Source organism: Sciurus carolinensis, chromosome 2 (genome assembly GCF_902686445.1).
Source record: "Sciurus carolinensis chromosome 2, mSciCar1.2, whole genome shotgun sequence".
Lineage (NCBI taxonomy): Eukaryota > Metazoa > Chordata > Mammalia > Rodentia > Sciuridae > Sciurus > Sciurus carolinensis.
Window position 1 is genome coordinate 79773968 of NC_062214.1, and position 15963 is coordinate 79789930.

The window sequence follows — 15963 nt, forward strand, 5'->3', positions numbered from 1 at the left end:
TTGTATAACTGAAACTTTGTACCCTTGGCAAACATTACCCCATTTTTCCTCCCACTAGACTCTGACCAACCGTAATCCTAAATTTTTTCTCTAAGAATTCAACTAATTTAGATTCAACATATATGCAAGATCACTCAGTATTTCTTTTTATATATCTTGTTTCACTTAGCTTAATGCCCTCTAGCTCCACACATGGTGCAACAAATGGCAGAATTTTATTCTAAAGCTCAGAAGTATTCGTAGATTATTATACCTTTGTAATATAATTTAAAGTCAGTAAATACAATGCCTCCAGCCTTTGTTTTTCTTGCTCAAATTATTTGGATTCTGTGTGGTCTTTTGTGGTTCTATAAGTAGTGCTTTTTCTACTTGTAAAAAGGTAAAAAAGCCACTGGGATTCTGACAGGGATTGCACTAATTACGTGGGGTACTATGGACATTGTAATTCTTCCAGTTCATGAACATCAGATGTCTTTCCATTTGCATGTGTCTTCTATATTTTTTGCATCCATATTTTACAACTTTTGATTTACTAGCATTTCACCTTTTTTTGGTTACCAAGTATTCTATTCTTTCTGTTGCTAATGAAAATAGAATTCTTTTTAATAATTTCCCTTTCAGATAGTTGATTGTAAATATATAAAAACTACACTGATTTCTGCAGGTTGTTTCTGTATCTTGAAACTTTACAAAATGTATTCTTGCCTTTCACCAAATATTTCATTAAAAGTTTTCAATTGTTTCCAATTGATCATGATATTAGCTGTCGATATTTCATGCATGACTGTCTTAGTCTGTTTTGTGCCACTATAACAGAACACCAGAAACAAGGTGATTTATAAAGAAAATAAACTTATTTTTCACAGTATCATAACTGTTCATAACAGTTCTTATAATTTTTTTTAAATTTTTGTCATCCATGGTATTGACTCTACATCCATTCTGATTTTGAATCGTATCTTATTTCTTCAAAGATTCAATAGGGGCTTATTGATTTTATCTTTTCCACTCAGGGAAGGAAGATGGCAGATTAGAGAAAGGATACACTTCCCAGCAGTTCCTTAGTATCAGACTTACAAAGCAGGAAAACGACTCCTCCTCAAGGTGGGTAGCTAAAAAAATTCAATTAAACTTAAAACTGGATGGTAAAAGAAAACACAGAGACAGAAATTTCAAACAGAATGTAAGAAATAATACATTAGAGATGTGTCAACTTAGTAGGTGGCGGCAACAGCAGCAGCCAATGATGGGAAAGAAGAGCACAGGCAGAGACAAAGGACGGTGTGGTGATTAAGAAAAAAAACAATATTAAAAATCTGGCTTGGAAGAACCTATGGATTAGAAAGGGAGACTGATTTTAATGATTACAGAGACAGTGGGGAAAGCGGTTCAGTGAAAATCAATCAAAAACAAAAAGTTTAGGCAACTGGGGTGATAGTTAAGGAGAAACCAAGATTACTGGCCCGAAAATTACTGTGGCCCAGGAACTAACTATAAATGCTAAACAGAAGCAAGCAGAGATATAAGATCAGGAACTCACAAAAGAAATAGCCAGAAGTCACATATCAAGTCCTCTAGGGTAAGCCTCAACAAGAGTGAATGAAACAGACACAAGAAAATTATACCTGGCTCATATGGACTCCAGATACCAACAGAAAATGCTCCCTTTGTTGCTGTCATACCATAAAAGGTATTGGAAAGACCCCTATAGTGGCCACACAGGAGCATCTATCTACACTACAGGGTGGATACCTGGTAATACATAGTCATAATAGGGAAGGTGAAACCTATGGAGGGTTTGTCCCTATGTCCTAAAAATGAATTTTACTGGAGGCCCCAGAGATGCAGGCATCCAGACATCCAGTCGAGATCTGAATATTCCAAGCAACAGGGTGCATGGATCAAATCACAACCAACAGAGTTCCCAAGGTCAACCAAGACTACATTTCAATTACTGAACCTTCCAATTTAGAACTATGCGTCACCTACGCTAAAGGGTTACACAGTTTGACAGCACTCCCCAGTATATCCCCTTCTATACTGGGAGCCTGGAAGCTGAGAGCTATTACACGCCGTGGGCACCTAAGTAAAAAACAAACAAAACATTGGATGTAACAACCCCAAGACCTTAATCCAAAGTTTACAGAGCAAAAAATATGTATTAAAGAATTAAAATCAGGTTTCAAGATGGCGGACTAGAGGGCGGCTGCATTTCATGTTGCTCCAGACACAGGATTCAAAAGAGGAGACAGTGAGAGACTTGGGACCAACTCAAAGCCTCTGGGTGAGTCTCTCCCGTGGGGGAGGCGTCCCGGATGGGGCGGTATCCCCAGAACACAGGGAACTTTGTGCAGTAGAGTTGTTTGGCGAGACGCCCCTCACCCCACAAGAGTGGTAAACACAGACCACTGGGATCATCTTGGAGGAGGCGGCTCAGCACAGCACTTTGACTCAGAGCAACCACTGGGGCTCCAGGCGGCTGCCTGAGGAGGAGCAGCATGGCGAGCTGTTTAGACTCAGAGCGATCCCTTCTGAACACTGGGGGGTTGCCCAGAGGAAGAGGAGAAGCGTGGCGGGTCGCTTGGTCTAGGAGTGACTGCATCAGAGCTAAAGGCGGTTGCCAGAGGAGGAGCTGTGTGCTGAGCTGTTTGGACTCAGAACGACCGCTTCTGAACACGGGGGGGGGGGGGGGGGGGGCCGCGGGGTGCTGCCCGGAGAAAGAGGAGGAACAAGGCGGGTCGCTTAGGCTAGGAGTGACTGCATCAGAGCTGCAGGCGGCTGCCTGAGGAGGAGCTGCGTGGCAAGTTGTTTGGACTCAGAACGACCGCTTCTGAACACCGGGGGGTTGCCCGGAGGAAGAGGAGAAGCGCGGCGGGTCGCTTGGTTTAGGAGTCACTGCATCAGAGCCACAGGTGGTTGCCAGAGAAGGAGGCGAGTGGTGAGTTGTTTGAACTCAAAGCGACCAACCCTGAACACCCGGGGGGCTACCCCGAGGACGAGGAGGAACAGGGTGGGTCACTTGGACTCGGAGTGACTGCCTAGGGCTACGGGCGAAGGGAAGTTTCCAGGACTGCGGGCAGATTATCTAAGGAGAGGCAGCCTAAGGAGACTCGTCTGCGAAGGGTGAGGCTCCCAGGCCCAGGAGGTAGGTCCGGGCCCCTGAGAACGTTGCAGAGGAAGACAGCCCAGCCCAGGCGGTAGTTGTAGATTGAGGGGAACCTCTAGGAGGGGAACTGAACAGTGAGACCTCCCCACTGGGTGAGTCTTCCCAGCCAGGAGAGGTTTTCCCACAAGGACGGTAAAACCAGAAACATAGGCACAAACAGGCCTTGCCTCAGCCTGCAGCCTAGTTCCCCTTTGGATGACCATTGGTCAACAAGTGGAGGCATCTCTGCCCACTATCAGGGAATATACCCACCTGAGGGTCACCATCCCTACAGAGGCAGCTTCCTTGTGGAGCACCGCATTATCAACTTCCTCCAAGACTTCATGATACAGAAGAATAAGAAGGGATATACTAGCAATCTTCAGGGACATTATAAGTCAATAGAGGAAATCTGCAATATCTTAATGACCCACTGATTCCTGAACAATATGAGAAAACAAGGGAAGAAAATGCCCCAAACAAATCTAGATGTTACATCAATAAAATCCAACGACAGCATGGCAGAAGAAATGACAGACAGGGAGTTCAGAATGTACATAATTAAAATGATCAGGGAAGAAAACGATGAGATGAAAGAGCAAATGCAGGCATTGAATGATGAGATGAAAGAGCAAATGCAGGCATTGAATGATAGCACCAATCGACAGTTAAAAGAGCAAATACAGGAAGCAAAAGATCATTTCAATAAAGAGTTAGAGATATTGAAAAACAACCAAACAGAAATCCTTGAAATGAAGGAAACAATAAACCAAATTAAGAACTCCATAGAAAGCATAACCAATAGGATAGAACACCTGGAAGACAGAACCTCAGATATTGAAGACAAAATATTTAACCTTGAAAACAAAGCTGAACAAATAGAGAAGATGGTAAGGAATCATGAACACAATCTCCAAGAACTATGGGATATCATGAAAAGACCAAATTTGAGAATTATTGGGATTGAGGAAGGCTTAGAGAAACAAACCAAAGGAATGAACAATCTGATGAAATAATATCAGAAAATTTCCCAAATCTGAAGAATGAAATGGAAAATCAAGTTCAAGAGGCTTATAGAACTCCAAATACACAAAATTACAACAGACCCACACCAAGGCACATTATAATGAAAATACCTAACATACAAAATGAAGACAGAATTTTAAAGGCTGTGAGACAAAAGAACCAAATTACATTCAGGGGGAAACCAATACGGATATCAGCAGATTTTTCAATCCAGACCCTAAAACCTAGAAGGGTCTAGAACAACATTTTTCAAGCCCTGAAAGAAAATGGATGCCAACCAGGAATCTTATACCCAGCAAAATTTACCTTCAAATTTGATGATGAAATAAAATCATTCCATGATAAACAAAAGCTAAAAGAATTTACAAAAAGAAAGCCAGCATTACAGAACATTCTCAGCAAAATATTCCATGAGGAAGAGATAAAACACAAAGAAGCAAATCAGCAAAGGGAGGAATTATCCTAAAGGAACTGTCAAATAAAGGAGGAACCAAGTTGTGTCAAAAAAATAAATAAGTAAATAAAATTTAAAAAATGAACCAAATGACCGGGAATACAAATCATATCTCAATAATAACCCTGAATGCTAATGGCCTGAATTCATCAATCAAAAGACATACACTGGCAGATTGGATTAAAAAGAAAGATCCAACAATATGTTGCCTGCAAGAGACTCCCCTCATAGAAAGAGATATCCATCGACTAAAGGTGAAAGGATAGGGAAAAACATACCATGCACATGGACTCAGCAAAAAAGCTGGAATATCCATCCTCATTTCAGATAATGTGGACTTCAAGCCAAAGTTAGTCACAAGGGATAAAGAAGGACATTTCATACTAATTAAGGGAAGCATAAATCAGCAAGATATAACAATCATGAACATCTATGCCCCAAACGGTGGCTCATCCATGTATGTTAAACAAATCCTTATCAATTTTAGAAACCAAATAGACCATAACACATTAATACTAGGTGATTTTTAACACGCCTCTCTCACAACTGGACAGATCTTCCAAACAAAAATTGAACAAAGAAACCATAGATCTCAATAACACAATCAATAATTTAGACTTAACAGACATTTATAGAATATACCATCCAACGAAGACCGAATAAACTTTCTTCTCAGCAGCACATGGATCCTGCTCTAAAATAGACCATATATTATGCCACAAAGCTAATGTTAGCAAATACAAGAAGATAGAGACACTACCTTGTATTCTATCAGATCATAATGGATTGAAGTTAGAAATAAATGAAAGAGTAAAAAACAGAAACTACTCCAACACCTGGAGATTAAACAATATGCTATTATATGATGAATGGATAACAGAAGATATTAGAAAGGAAATTAAAAATTCTTAGAGGTAAATGAGAACAAAGAAACATCATATCAAAATCTCTGGGACACTATGAAAGCAGTACTTAGAGGAAAATTTATTTAATGGAGCACATTCAATAAAAGAAGTAAAAATCAAAAAATAAACAACCTAACACTACAGCTCAAAGCCCTAGAAAAAGAAGAACAGACCAACACCAAAAATAGTAGAAGACAGGAAATAGATAAACTCAGAGCTGAAATCAACAAAATTAAAACAAAAGAAACAATACAAAAAATTGAAAAAATAAATAGTTGGTTCTTCGAAAAAATGAACAAAAATAAACCTTTAGTCACACTAACAAAGAGAAGACAAGAGAAAACCCAAATCACTAAAATTCGGAATGAACAAGGAAATATCACAAGAGACATGACTGAAATACAAAACATAATTAGAAGCTATTTTGAAAATCTATACTCCAACAAAATAGAAAATTTCGAAGACATCAATAGATTTCTAGAGACATATGAATTGCCTAAACTGAACAAGGAATACATACACAATTTAAATAGACCAATTTCAAGTAATGAAATAGAAGAGGTCATCAAAAGCCTACCAACAAAGAAAAGTCCAGGACCAGATGGGTTTTCAGCCGAGTTCTACAAAACCTTTAAAGAAGAGCTCATTCCAATACTTCTCAAAGTATTCCATAAAATAGAAGAGGAGGGAACCCTCCCAAACTCATTCTGTGAAGCCAATATCACCCTGATACCTAAACCAGACAGAGGCACATCGAGGAAAGAAAATTTCAGACCAATATCCTTAATGAACATTGACGCAAAAATTCTAAACAAAAATTTAGCAAATTGCATACAAAAACATATTAAAAAGATAGTGCACCATGATCAAGTGGGTTTCATCCCAGGGATGCAAGGTTGGTTCAACATCAGGAAATCAATAAATGTAATTCACCATATCAATAGACTTAAAGTCAAGAATCACATGATTATTTCGATACATGCAGAAAAAGCATTTGATAAAATACAGCACCCCTTCATGCTCAAAACACTAGAAAAAATAGGGATAGTGGGAACATTCCTTAACATTGTAAAGGCCATCTACGCTAAGCCCATGGCTAATATCATTCTAAATGGTGAAAAACTGAAAGCATTCCCCCTAAAAACTGGAACAAGGCAGGGATGCCCTCTTTCACCACTTCTTTTCAATATCGTCCTTGAAACTCTAGCCAGAGCAATTAGACAGACCAAAGAAATGAAAGGGATACGAATAGGAAAAGAAGAACTCAAACTATCCCTGTTTGTTGATGATATGATTATATACTTAGAGGAACCAGGAAATTCCACCAGAAAACTTTTAGATCTCATAAGTGAATTCAGTAAAGTAGCAGGATATAAGATCAATGCACATAAATCTAAGGCCTTTTTATACATAAGTGATGAATCTTCAGAAAGAGAATTTAGAAAAACTACCCCATTCACAATAGCATCGAAAAAAAATAAAATACTTGGGAATCAATCTCATAAAAGAGGTGAAAGACCTCTACAGTGAGAACTACAGAACACTAAAGAAAGAAATTAAAGAAAACCTTAGGAGATGGAAAGATCTCCCATTTTCATGGATAGGCAGAATTAATATTGTCAAAATGGCCATACTACCTAAAGTGCTATACAAATTCAATGTAATTCCAATTAAATTCCCAATGATGTACCTTACAGAAATAGAGCAAGAAATTATGAAATTCATCTGGAAGAATAAAAAACCCAGAATATCTAAAGCAATCCTCATTAGAAAGAGTGAAGCAGGGGGTATCGCAATACCAGATCTTCAACTCTACTACAAAGCAATAGTAACAAAAACGTCATGGTATTGGCACCAAAATAGAAAGGTGGATCAATGGTACAAAATAGAGGACACAGACACAAACCCAAATAAAAACAATTTTCTAATACTAGACAAAGGGGCCAAAAATATGCAATGGAGAAAAGATAGCCTCTTCAACAAATGGTGCTGGGAGAATTGGAAATCCATATGCAACAGAATGAAACTAAACCCATATCTCTCACCATGCACGAAACTAAACTCAAAATGGATTAAGGACCTCGGAATCAGTCCAGAGATGGTGCATCTTATAGAAGAAAAAGTAGGTCCAGAGCTTCAACATGTCGGCTTAGGACCAGACTTCCTCAACAGGACTCCCATAGCACAAGAAATAAAAGCAAGAACCAATAACTGGGATAGATTCAAACTACAAAGCTTTCTCTCAGCAAAGGAAACTATCAGCAATGCAAAGAAAGAGCCTACAGAGTGGGAGAAAATCTTTGCCAATCATACTTCAGATAGAGCACTAATTTCCAGAATCTATAAAGAACTCAAAAAACTCTACACCAAGAATGCAAATAATCCAATCGACAAATGGGCTAAGGAAATGAATAGACACTTCACAGAAGATGTACAAGCAATCAACAAGCATTTGGAAAAATGTTCGACATCTCTAGTAATAAGAGAAATCCAAATCAAAACCACCCTAAGATTCCATCTCACCCCAATTAGAATGGCGATTATCAAGAATACAAGCAACAACAGGTGTTGGCGAGGATGTGGGGAAAAAGGTACACTCATACACTGCTGGTGGGGCTGCAAATTACTGCAGCCACTCTGGAAAGCAGTGTGGAGACTCCTTAGAAAACTTCGAATGGAACCACCATTTGACGCAGCTATCCCACTCCTTGGCCTATACCCAAAGGACTTAAAATCAGCATATTACAGAGATACAGCCACATCAATGTTCATAGCTGCTCAGTTCACAATAGCCAGATTGTGGAACCAACCTAGATGTCCTTCAATTGATGAACTGATAAAGAAACTGTGGTATATATATACAATGGAATATTACTCAGCCATAAAGAATGATAAAATTATGGCATTTGCAGGCAAATGGATAAAATTGGAGAATATCATGCCAAGTGAGATAAGCCAATCTCAAAAAAACAAAGGACGAATGATATCGCTAATAAGTGGATGATGATACATAATGGAGGGTGGGAGGGGTTAGTGTTAGGGTTAGAGTTAGGGTTAGGGAGGGGGGCAAGAATGGAGGAAGGAAGGACTGTATAGAGGGAAAAGAGGGGTGGGAGGGTGGGGGGGAGGGAAAAAATAACAAAATGAATCAAACAGCATTACCCTATATAAATTTATGATTACACAAATGGTATGCCTTTACGCCATGTACAGAGAAACAACATGTATCCCATTTGTTTACAATAAAATTAAAAAAAAAGCATGAAAATCAATCCCTGCCAACAGTTTTGACCACCACAGTGAAAACAAGTCCTTTCTTTCTCATGAAGATTTTTCTTTTTTTCCTTTATTTTCTTTTTCCCACTGAATTCCCTTTTATTTAGTTATTCATACATTTTTAAAATTTCAACTTTTTAAAAATTTTTCTCACACATCATTTAATTGTATTATATTGTTTTAACTTTTTCCCCTTAAGTAAGATTTTGTGTGTGTATGTATATGTGTGTGTGGTGAGGGGCAGTTCTCACTGTGCAGATAAGTTCAAAAATATCTAGAGATTAAAGGCTAGGGTTGTAGCTCAGTGGTAGAGTGCTTGCCTAGCACTTATGAGGTTCTGGGTTTGATCCTCAGCACCACACATACATACATATGTACATACATACATACATACATAAATATTTAAAATATATATAGATATTTATATATTTTTAGTTTCTGATAAACTGCTTTCTTCAGCACTTATTATTTAACCTTGATTTACCTTAGATGGGGTATAATTATATGAGGGTCTGAGTTGTTTTGATCTTACATTTGCTTCTTCATTCATACCTTGCTTTTTGTCCCTGTTATTGCCCCAGAATAGCCAAAGCAATACTGAGCAAATACAATCATACAGAAATCAACACACTATCTGACCTCAAATTATACTACAGTCACAGTAACAAAAATATCATAGTATCATTATCAAAACTGACATGAAGGATGATGGAATAGAAGACACAGAGACAAATCCACACACTTATAGTCATCTGATACTTGACAAAGGTGCCAAAAAAATATGCTGGAGAAAAGTATTTTTAACAAATGATGCTGGGAAAGTATATATCCATATATAGAAGAATGAAATTAGATCCCTATCTATCATCCTGCACAAAAGTCAAATTAAAATGTATCAAAGACTTAGGAATTAGACCAGAAACCTTACAACTGCTTGAAGAAAACACAGGGTCAACACTCCATCATATTGGTGCTAGCACCAACTTCTTCCTTAACAAGATCCCTGAAACTCAAGAAATAAAGCCAAGACTCAGTAAGTGGTATGCAATCAAATTTAAAAACATTTATACAGTCAATAGACTTAAGGATAAGAATCACATGATTATTTCAATTGACGCAGAAAAAGCATTGGACAAAATACAACACCACTTCATGCTCAAAACACTAGAAAAAATAGGGATAGTAGAAACATACCTGAACATTGTAAAGGCTATTTATGCTAAGCCCATGGCCAACATCATTCTTAATGGAGAAAAACTGAAACCATTACCTTTAAAAACATGAACAAGACAGGGATGTCCTCTTTCACCACTTCTATTCAACAATGTCCTCGAAACTCTAGCCAGAGCAATTAGGCAGACCAAAGAAATTAAAGGGATATGAATAGGAAAAGAGGAACTTAAGCTGTCACTGTTTGCTGATGACATGATTCTATATTTAGAGGATCCAAAAACCTCCTCCAGAAAACTTCTAGACCTCATCAATGAATTCAGCAAAATAGCAGGCTATAAAATCAACACGCATAAATCTAAAGCATTTTTATATGCATGCGACGAAACAGCTGAAAGGGAAATGAGGAAAACAACTCCATTTGCAAGAGCCTCAAAAAAAATAAAATACTTGGGAATCAATCTATCCAAAGAGGTAAAAGAGCTCTACAATGAAAACTACAAAACAATGAAGAAAGAAATTGAGGAAGACCTTAGAAGATGGAAAGATCTCCCATGTTCTTAGATAGGCAGAATTAATACTGTCAAAATGGCCATACTACCAAAAGTGCTATACAGATTCAATGCAATTCCAATTAAAATCCCAATGATGTACCTTACAGAAACAGAGCAAGCAACCGTGAAATTCATCTGGAAGAATAAGAAACCCAGAATAGCTAAAGCAATCCTTAGCAGGAAGAATGAAACGGGGTATCACAATACCAGAACTTCAACTATACTACAAAGCAATAGTAACAAAAACAGCATGGTATTGACACCAAAATAGAGAGGTAGATCAATGGTACAGAATAGAGGACACGGACACAAACCCAAATAAATACAATTTTCTCATACTAGACAAAGGTGCCAAAAGCATGCAATGGAGAAAAGACAGTCTGTTCAACAAATGGTGCTGAGAAAACTGGAAATCCATATGCAACAGAATGAAACTAAACCCCTATCTCTCACCCTGCACAAAACTCAACTCAAAATGGATCAAGGACCTCGGAATCAGACAAGAGACCCTGCATCTTATAGAAGAAAAAGTAGGTCCAAATCTTCAACTTGTTGGCTTAGGATCAGACTTCCTTAACAGGACTCCCATAGCACAAGAAATAAAAGCAAGAATCAATAACTGGGATAGATTCAAATTAAATAGCTTTCTCTCAGCAAAGGAAACTATCAGCAATGTGAAGAGAGAGCCTACAGAGTGGGAGAATATCTTTGCCACACATACTTCAGATAGAGCACTAATTTCCAGAATCTATAAAGAACTCAAAAAACTCTACACCAAGAATGCAAATAACCCAATCAACAAATGGGCTAAGGATATGAACAGACGCTTCACAGAAGAAGATGTACAAGCAATCAACAAACATATGAAAAAATGTTCAACATCTCTAGTAATAAGAGAAATGCAAATCAAAACTACACTAAGATTCCATCTCACCCCAATTAGAATGGCGATTATCAAGAATACAAGCAACAATAGGTGTTGGAGAGGATGTGGGGAAAAAGGTACACTCATACACTGCTGGTGGGGTTGCAAATTAGTGCAGCCACTCTGGAAAGCAGTATGGAGACTCCTCAGAAAGCTTGGAAAGGACCCACCATTTGACCCAGCTATCCCACTCCTTGGCCTATACCCAAAGGACTTAAAATCAGCATACTACAGAGATACAGCCACATCAATGTTCATAACTGCTCAATTCACAATAACCAGACTATGGAACCAACCTAGATGTCCTTCAATTGATGAATGGATAAAGAAACTGTGGTATATATATATATATATATATATATATATATATATATATATACACACATACATAATGGAATATTACTCAGCTACAAAGAATTATAAAATTATGGCATTTGCAGGCAAATGGATGAAAGTGGAGGATATCATGCTAAGTGAGATAAGCCAATCTCAAAAATCCAAAAGACGAATGATCTCACTGATAAGTGGATGATGACACATAATGGGGGATGAGGGGGCAAGAATGGAGGAAGGAGGGACTGTATAGAGGGAAAAGAGGTTGGGAGGGGTGGTGGGGGAGGAAAAAATAACGGAATGAATCAAACATCATTACCCTATGTAAATGTATGATTACACAAATGGTATGCTGTTACTCCATGTACAAACAGAAACAACATGTATCCCATTTGTTTACAATAAAAATAAATTTAAAAAAATAAATAAATAAAACATGTTACTATTAAAAAAAAACAGTTGTACAGCAAAGGAAATGGTTAATAACATGAAGAAAAAGCCTACAAAATGGAAGAAACTCTTTGCCAGCTTCTCCTCTGATGAGGAGAAATATAAATTAATGTCCAAAATATAAAAAGAACTAAAAAAGCTCAACACCAAAAAAACCAATAACCCAGTCAATAAGTGGGCAAAGAGCTAAACAGAACCTTCTGAAAAGAAATACAAATGGCCAAGAGGGTCACAAAAATATGTTCAACATCCTCACAGGGAAATTCAAATCAAAACTACACTAAGACTTCATCTCACTCCAGTCAAAATGACAATTATCAAGAACACAAATAATAATAAATGTGAGGGAAAGGTACATTGTTGGTTGAACTGAAGATTTAGTACAACCACCCTGGAAAGCAGTAATAAAAAAGTAGGAATGGAGCCACCATATGATCCATATGATCCAGCTGTCTCACTCTTTAGTGTTTATCCAAAAGAACTCAAATCGGCATACTACAGCAATACAGCCACCTCAATATTTAAAGCAGCACATTTCACAATACCAAATTATGGAATCAGTCCAGATGCCCATCAATAGATGAATGGATTAAGAAAATGTGGTATATATACATAATGGAGTTTTATTCAGTTAAAAAGAATGAAATAATGGTATTTGCTGGTAAATGGATGAAAATGGAGAACTGAAAAAAGTTAGTCTCGAAAAATCCAGGGTTGAATGTTTTCTCTCATATGTGGAAGCCAGAGCAAAATAAGGGAAAGGAGGAGGAGAGGTGGATCAAATATCATAAAGATACAGGGAAGATCAGTAGAGCAGAAGGAGAAGATTAAGAGGGAGGGAGGAGGGCCAAGAAAGGGGAAATGAGGAATGAATTTAACAAAACCACATTATGTGCATATATAAATATGCCACAGGAATTTTCACCTTTATGTATAAGTAGAAATTAAAATAAATAAGTGAAGGGAAGATCAATAGAGTAGAGGAAGGAGAACAGGGGAAGGGAGGTGAAGAGGGGAAAGGGAAATGAAATCAAATTCTATGCATGAATGATTTTCTCAAAATGAATCTAACTACTATGTATACCTATAATGCTCTAATGAGCATTACAATGAAATCTCAGTTTCATTTACTGTTTTCAATTTTTCTCTATTATCTTTCAAAAACAACGACTCAGGTTTTTTTTTCAATTTTTTTTCTACATTTCATTTATTCCACTCTACTTTTCCAGCCATTTACTAATTTTGTTAGTTTATCCTTCTTTTTTCTAGTTCCTTTAGTTGGGAAATGAGTTTACTTTTTTAAGACCTAGCTACTTTTTTAATACAGGTATTCATCTCCATAAATGTTCCTCTTAGTCCTTACTTTTACTGCATCTACAAATACAATATAGGTATTCATCTCCATAAATGTTCCTCTTAGTCCTTACTTTTTACTGCATCTACAAATACAATATCAGTATTGGTTTTTTCATTTGCTTCAAAGTATTACTTAAGTTCACTAATGATTTCCTTTTTTACTAGTTGCTCAACAGTGTGATATTTAGTTTCCACGTTTTCATTAATTTTTCTTTTTGTCACTGATTTCTAAGTTGATTCCATGTGGTCTATGAATATACTTGTTATAATCTTCTTAAATCACTAAAGACTTGTTTTGTGATGGAACATGTGATCAATCCTGGAGAATATTCCATGTGTGCTTGAAAAGAATGAGTACTCGGCTACTTTTGAGTGGAAAATTCCGTATATGTCTATTCAGCCACAACCCCAGCACCCCTTTTTATTTTTTATTTTGGAACAAAGTCTCACTAAGTCACCAAGGCTAATATCAAACTTGCAATCCTCCTGCTTTAGTCTCCTGCATAGCTGGGATTATAGGTGTGTGCCACTGTACCCAGCTTGGTATAGACTTATTTTTAACTTACTTGGGGATCTGTGGACATCTAGAAGTCTTTAATTATCTTTCTCTCCTTCTTAATTCCTATGATTCATATATTGGTTTGATGATGGTTTCATATAAATCCAACAGCTTTTCTTTATTCTTTCTTTTTTTCCCCTCCTCTTACTTATCTTTCAAATGATCTTTGAATTCTTTGATTTTTTCTTGTGCTTCAAGTCTGCTGTTGAAGCTCTCTATTGTATTTCTTAATTCAGTCACTGAATTTCTGAGATTCAGAATTTTTTTGTTATTTTTATTTTTTTTTTAGTTGTAGATGGACAGTGTGTCTTTGTTTGTTTACTTTTATGTGGTGCTGAGGATCAAACCCAATGCCTCACACATGTGAAGCAAGTGGTCTGCTACTAAGCTAGAGCCCCAGCCCCTAGAATTTGTTTCTATTTTTATGCCTTCTTTCTTGAACTTCTTTTGTTCTTGTATTGTTTTCCTGATTTTTAAAATTATTTGTATTCTCTTGTAGCTTGCCAAACTTCCACAGAATGATTATTTTGAATTATTTATCAGAAAATTTGTGGATCTTCATGTATTTAAGTCTGTTACTGGAAATATATTGTGTTCTTTTGTTCTTGCTTTTTTCATGTTCTTTATATCCCTGCATTGCTAACTGTGCATCTGAAGAAGCAGTCTTGTGCAGAGTTTATGGACTGGTTTTGGTAAGAATAAACCATGAGCTAGGGGAGGGGATTATGGGGTCACTGACAGAAGTGGGAAGGCAAACAGGGGAGTGTTTTGCTACACCAGGCCTAGTGGCACATGGAACACCTTGCACAGAAGTGTATAGCACCTCTGAGTCCAGAAGTGTGAGCTAGCATGGCAGTTCAAAGGCTGGTATTAATGAGCTCAGTAATTGTTTCTCAGTTGCAAAAAGTGCAAGGGATTTGCAGTACCTCCAAAGGCTACTGAGATTCTCAATAGTAGTTCTGTTAAGCAGTGAACATACCTGAGTAGTTGAAGGTTGGGGTAGGTGGTGGGAGGGGCCTAGGCAGAGCTATTGAGTGCACAGCTCCAGTGTTTGGCTGCATGCACATATACAGCAGGATGGACCATATGCACTCTACCTATAGCACCAGTAGCATATGTACACACAGCAACAACTGGGGGCCAGGGTAGCAGCCTGCTCTCCTATGATTGAGGCTGTCCACAGGCACTTTCATAATAGTAAAAAGTAAAGCTAAAAGCAAGGAACAGGCCTGGCCACAGGCAGGCATACATTAAAATTAATCTTAGCCCCAAAACTGTCCTACGACATCATTATACACTTTGGACCAGCCTACCCAAGGACACCTTGCAATGAAAATGGCAAGAGACAAAGTTTAGCTTCACAAATCCATGCCAACCCTGCAAAATATCAATTTATGAGATAGTTTAGGAAAGACAAATTCAGTGTAAGTAAGACAAATTGTTGTGTTTTTTTTTTTTTTTTTTGTAACAGTTAACCGATAGAATTCAGAGAGAAATGCCTTCATTTCCTAGAGAATGTAATTATTTTTATGGTTTGTTTAGCTGCTCTCAGACCAAAAAGAAGTCTATTTGAAAATATGCCCACCAATTTAAGACAATTATAATTTTCTAAAAATAAAAACTCACCCTTTCTAATAATTTCTGAAGCTTTAATGTTTTTTCTTCACGCAACTTTTCCCTTAGCTGCTGTGCTTTCATTTGCTTCTCTTCGTGTTTCTTCTTAGATTCTGCAATTGTTCTATTAATGTAAACAAAAGAACAAGAGACACAAATGTTTAGAATGATAAGACCAAAAATAGTGTTCTTTAGA

The 15963-nt window shown here is 37.3% G+C and overlaps 1 protein-coding gene across 1 annotated transcript in view; it reads right to left on the reverse strand.

The window, feature by feature from the left end:
- Scaper (S-phase cyclin A associated protein in the ER) overlaps nt 1-15963 on the reverse strand; it is a 484560-nt gene that overhangs the window by 321547 nt on the left and 147050 nt on the right. Inside the window, 1 exon segment of the mRNA XM_047539576.1 lies at nt 15780-15891. Within this exon segment, the coding sequence (XP_047395532.1) occupies nt 15780-15891 (112 nt within the window).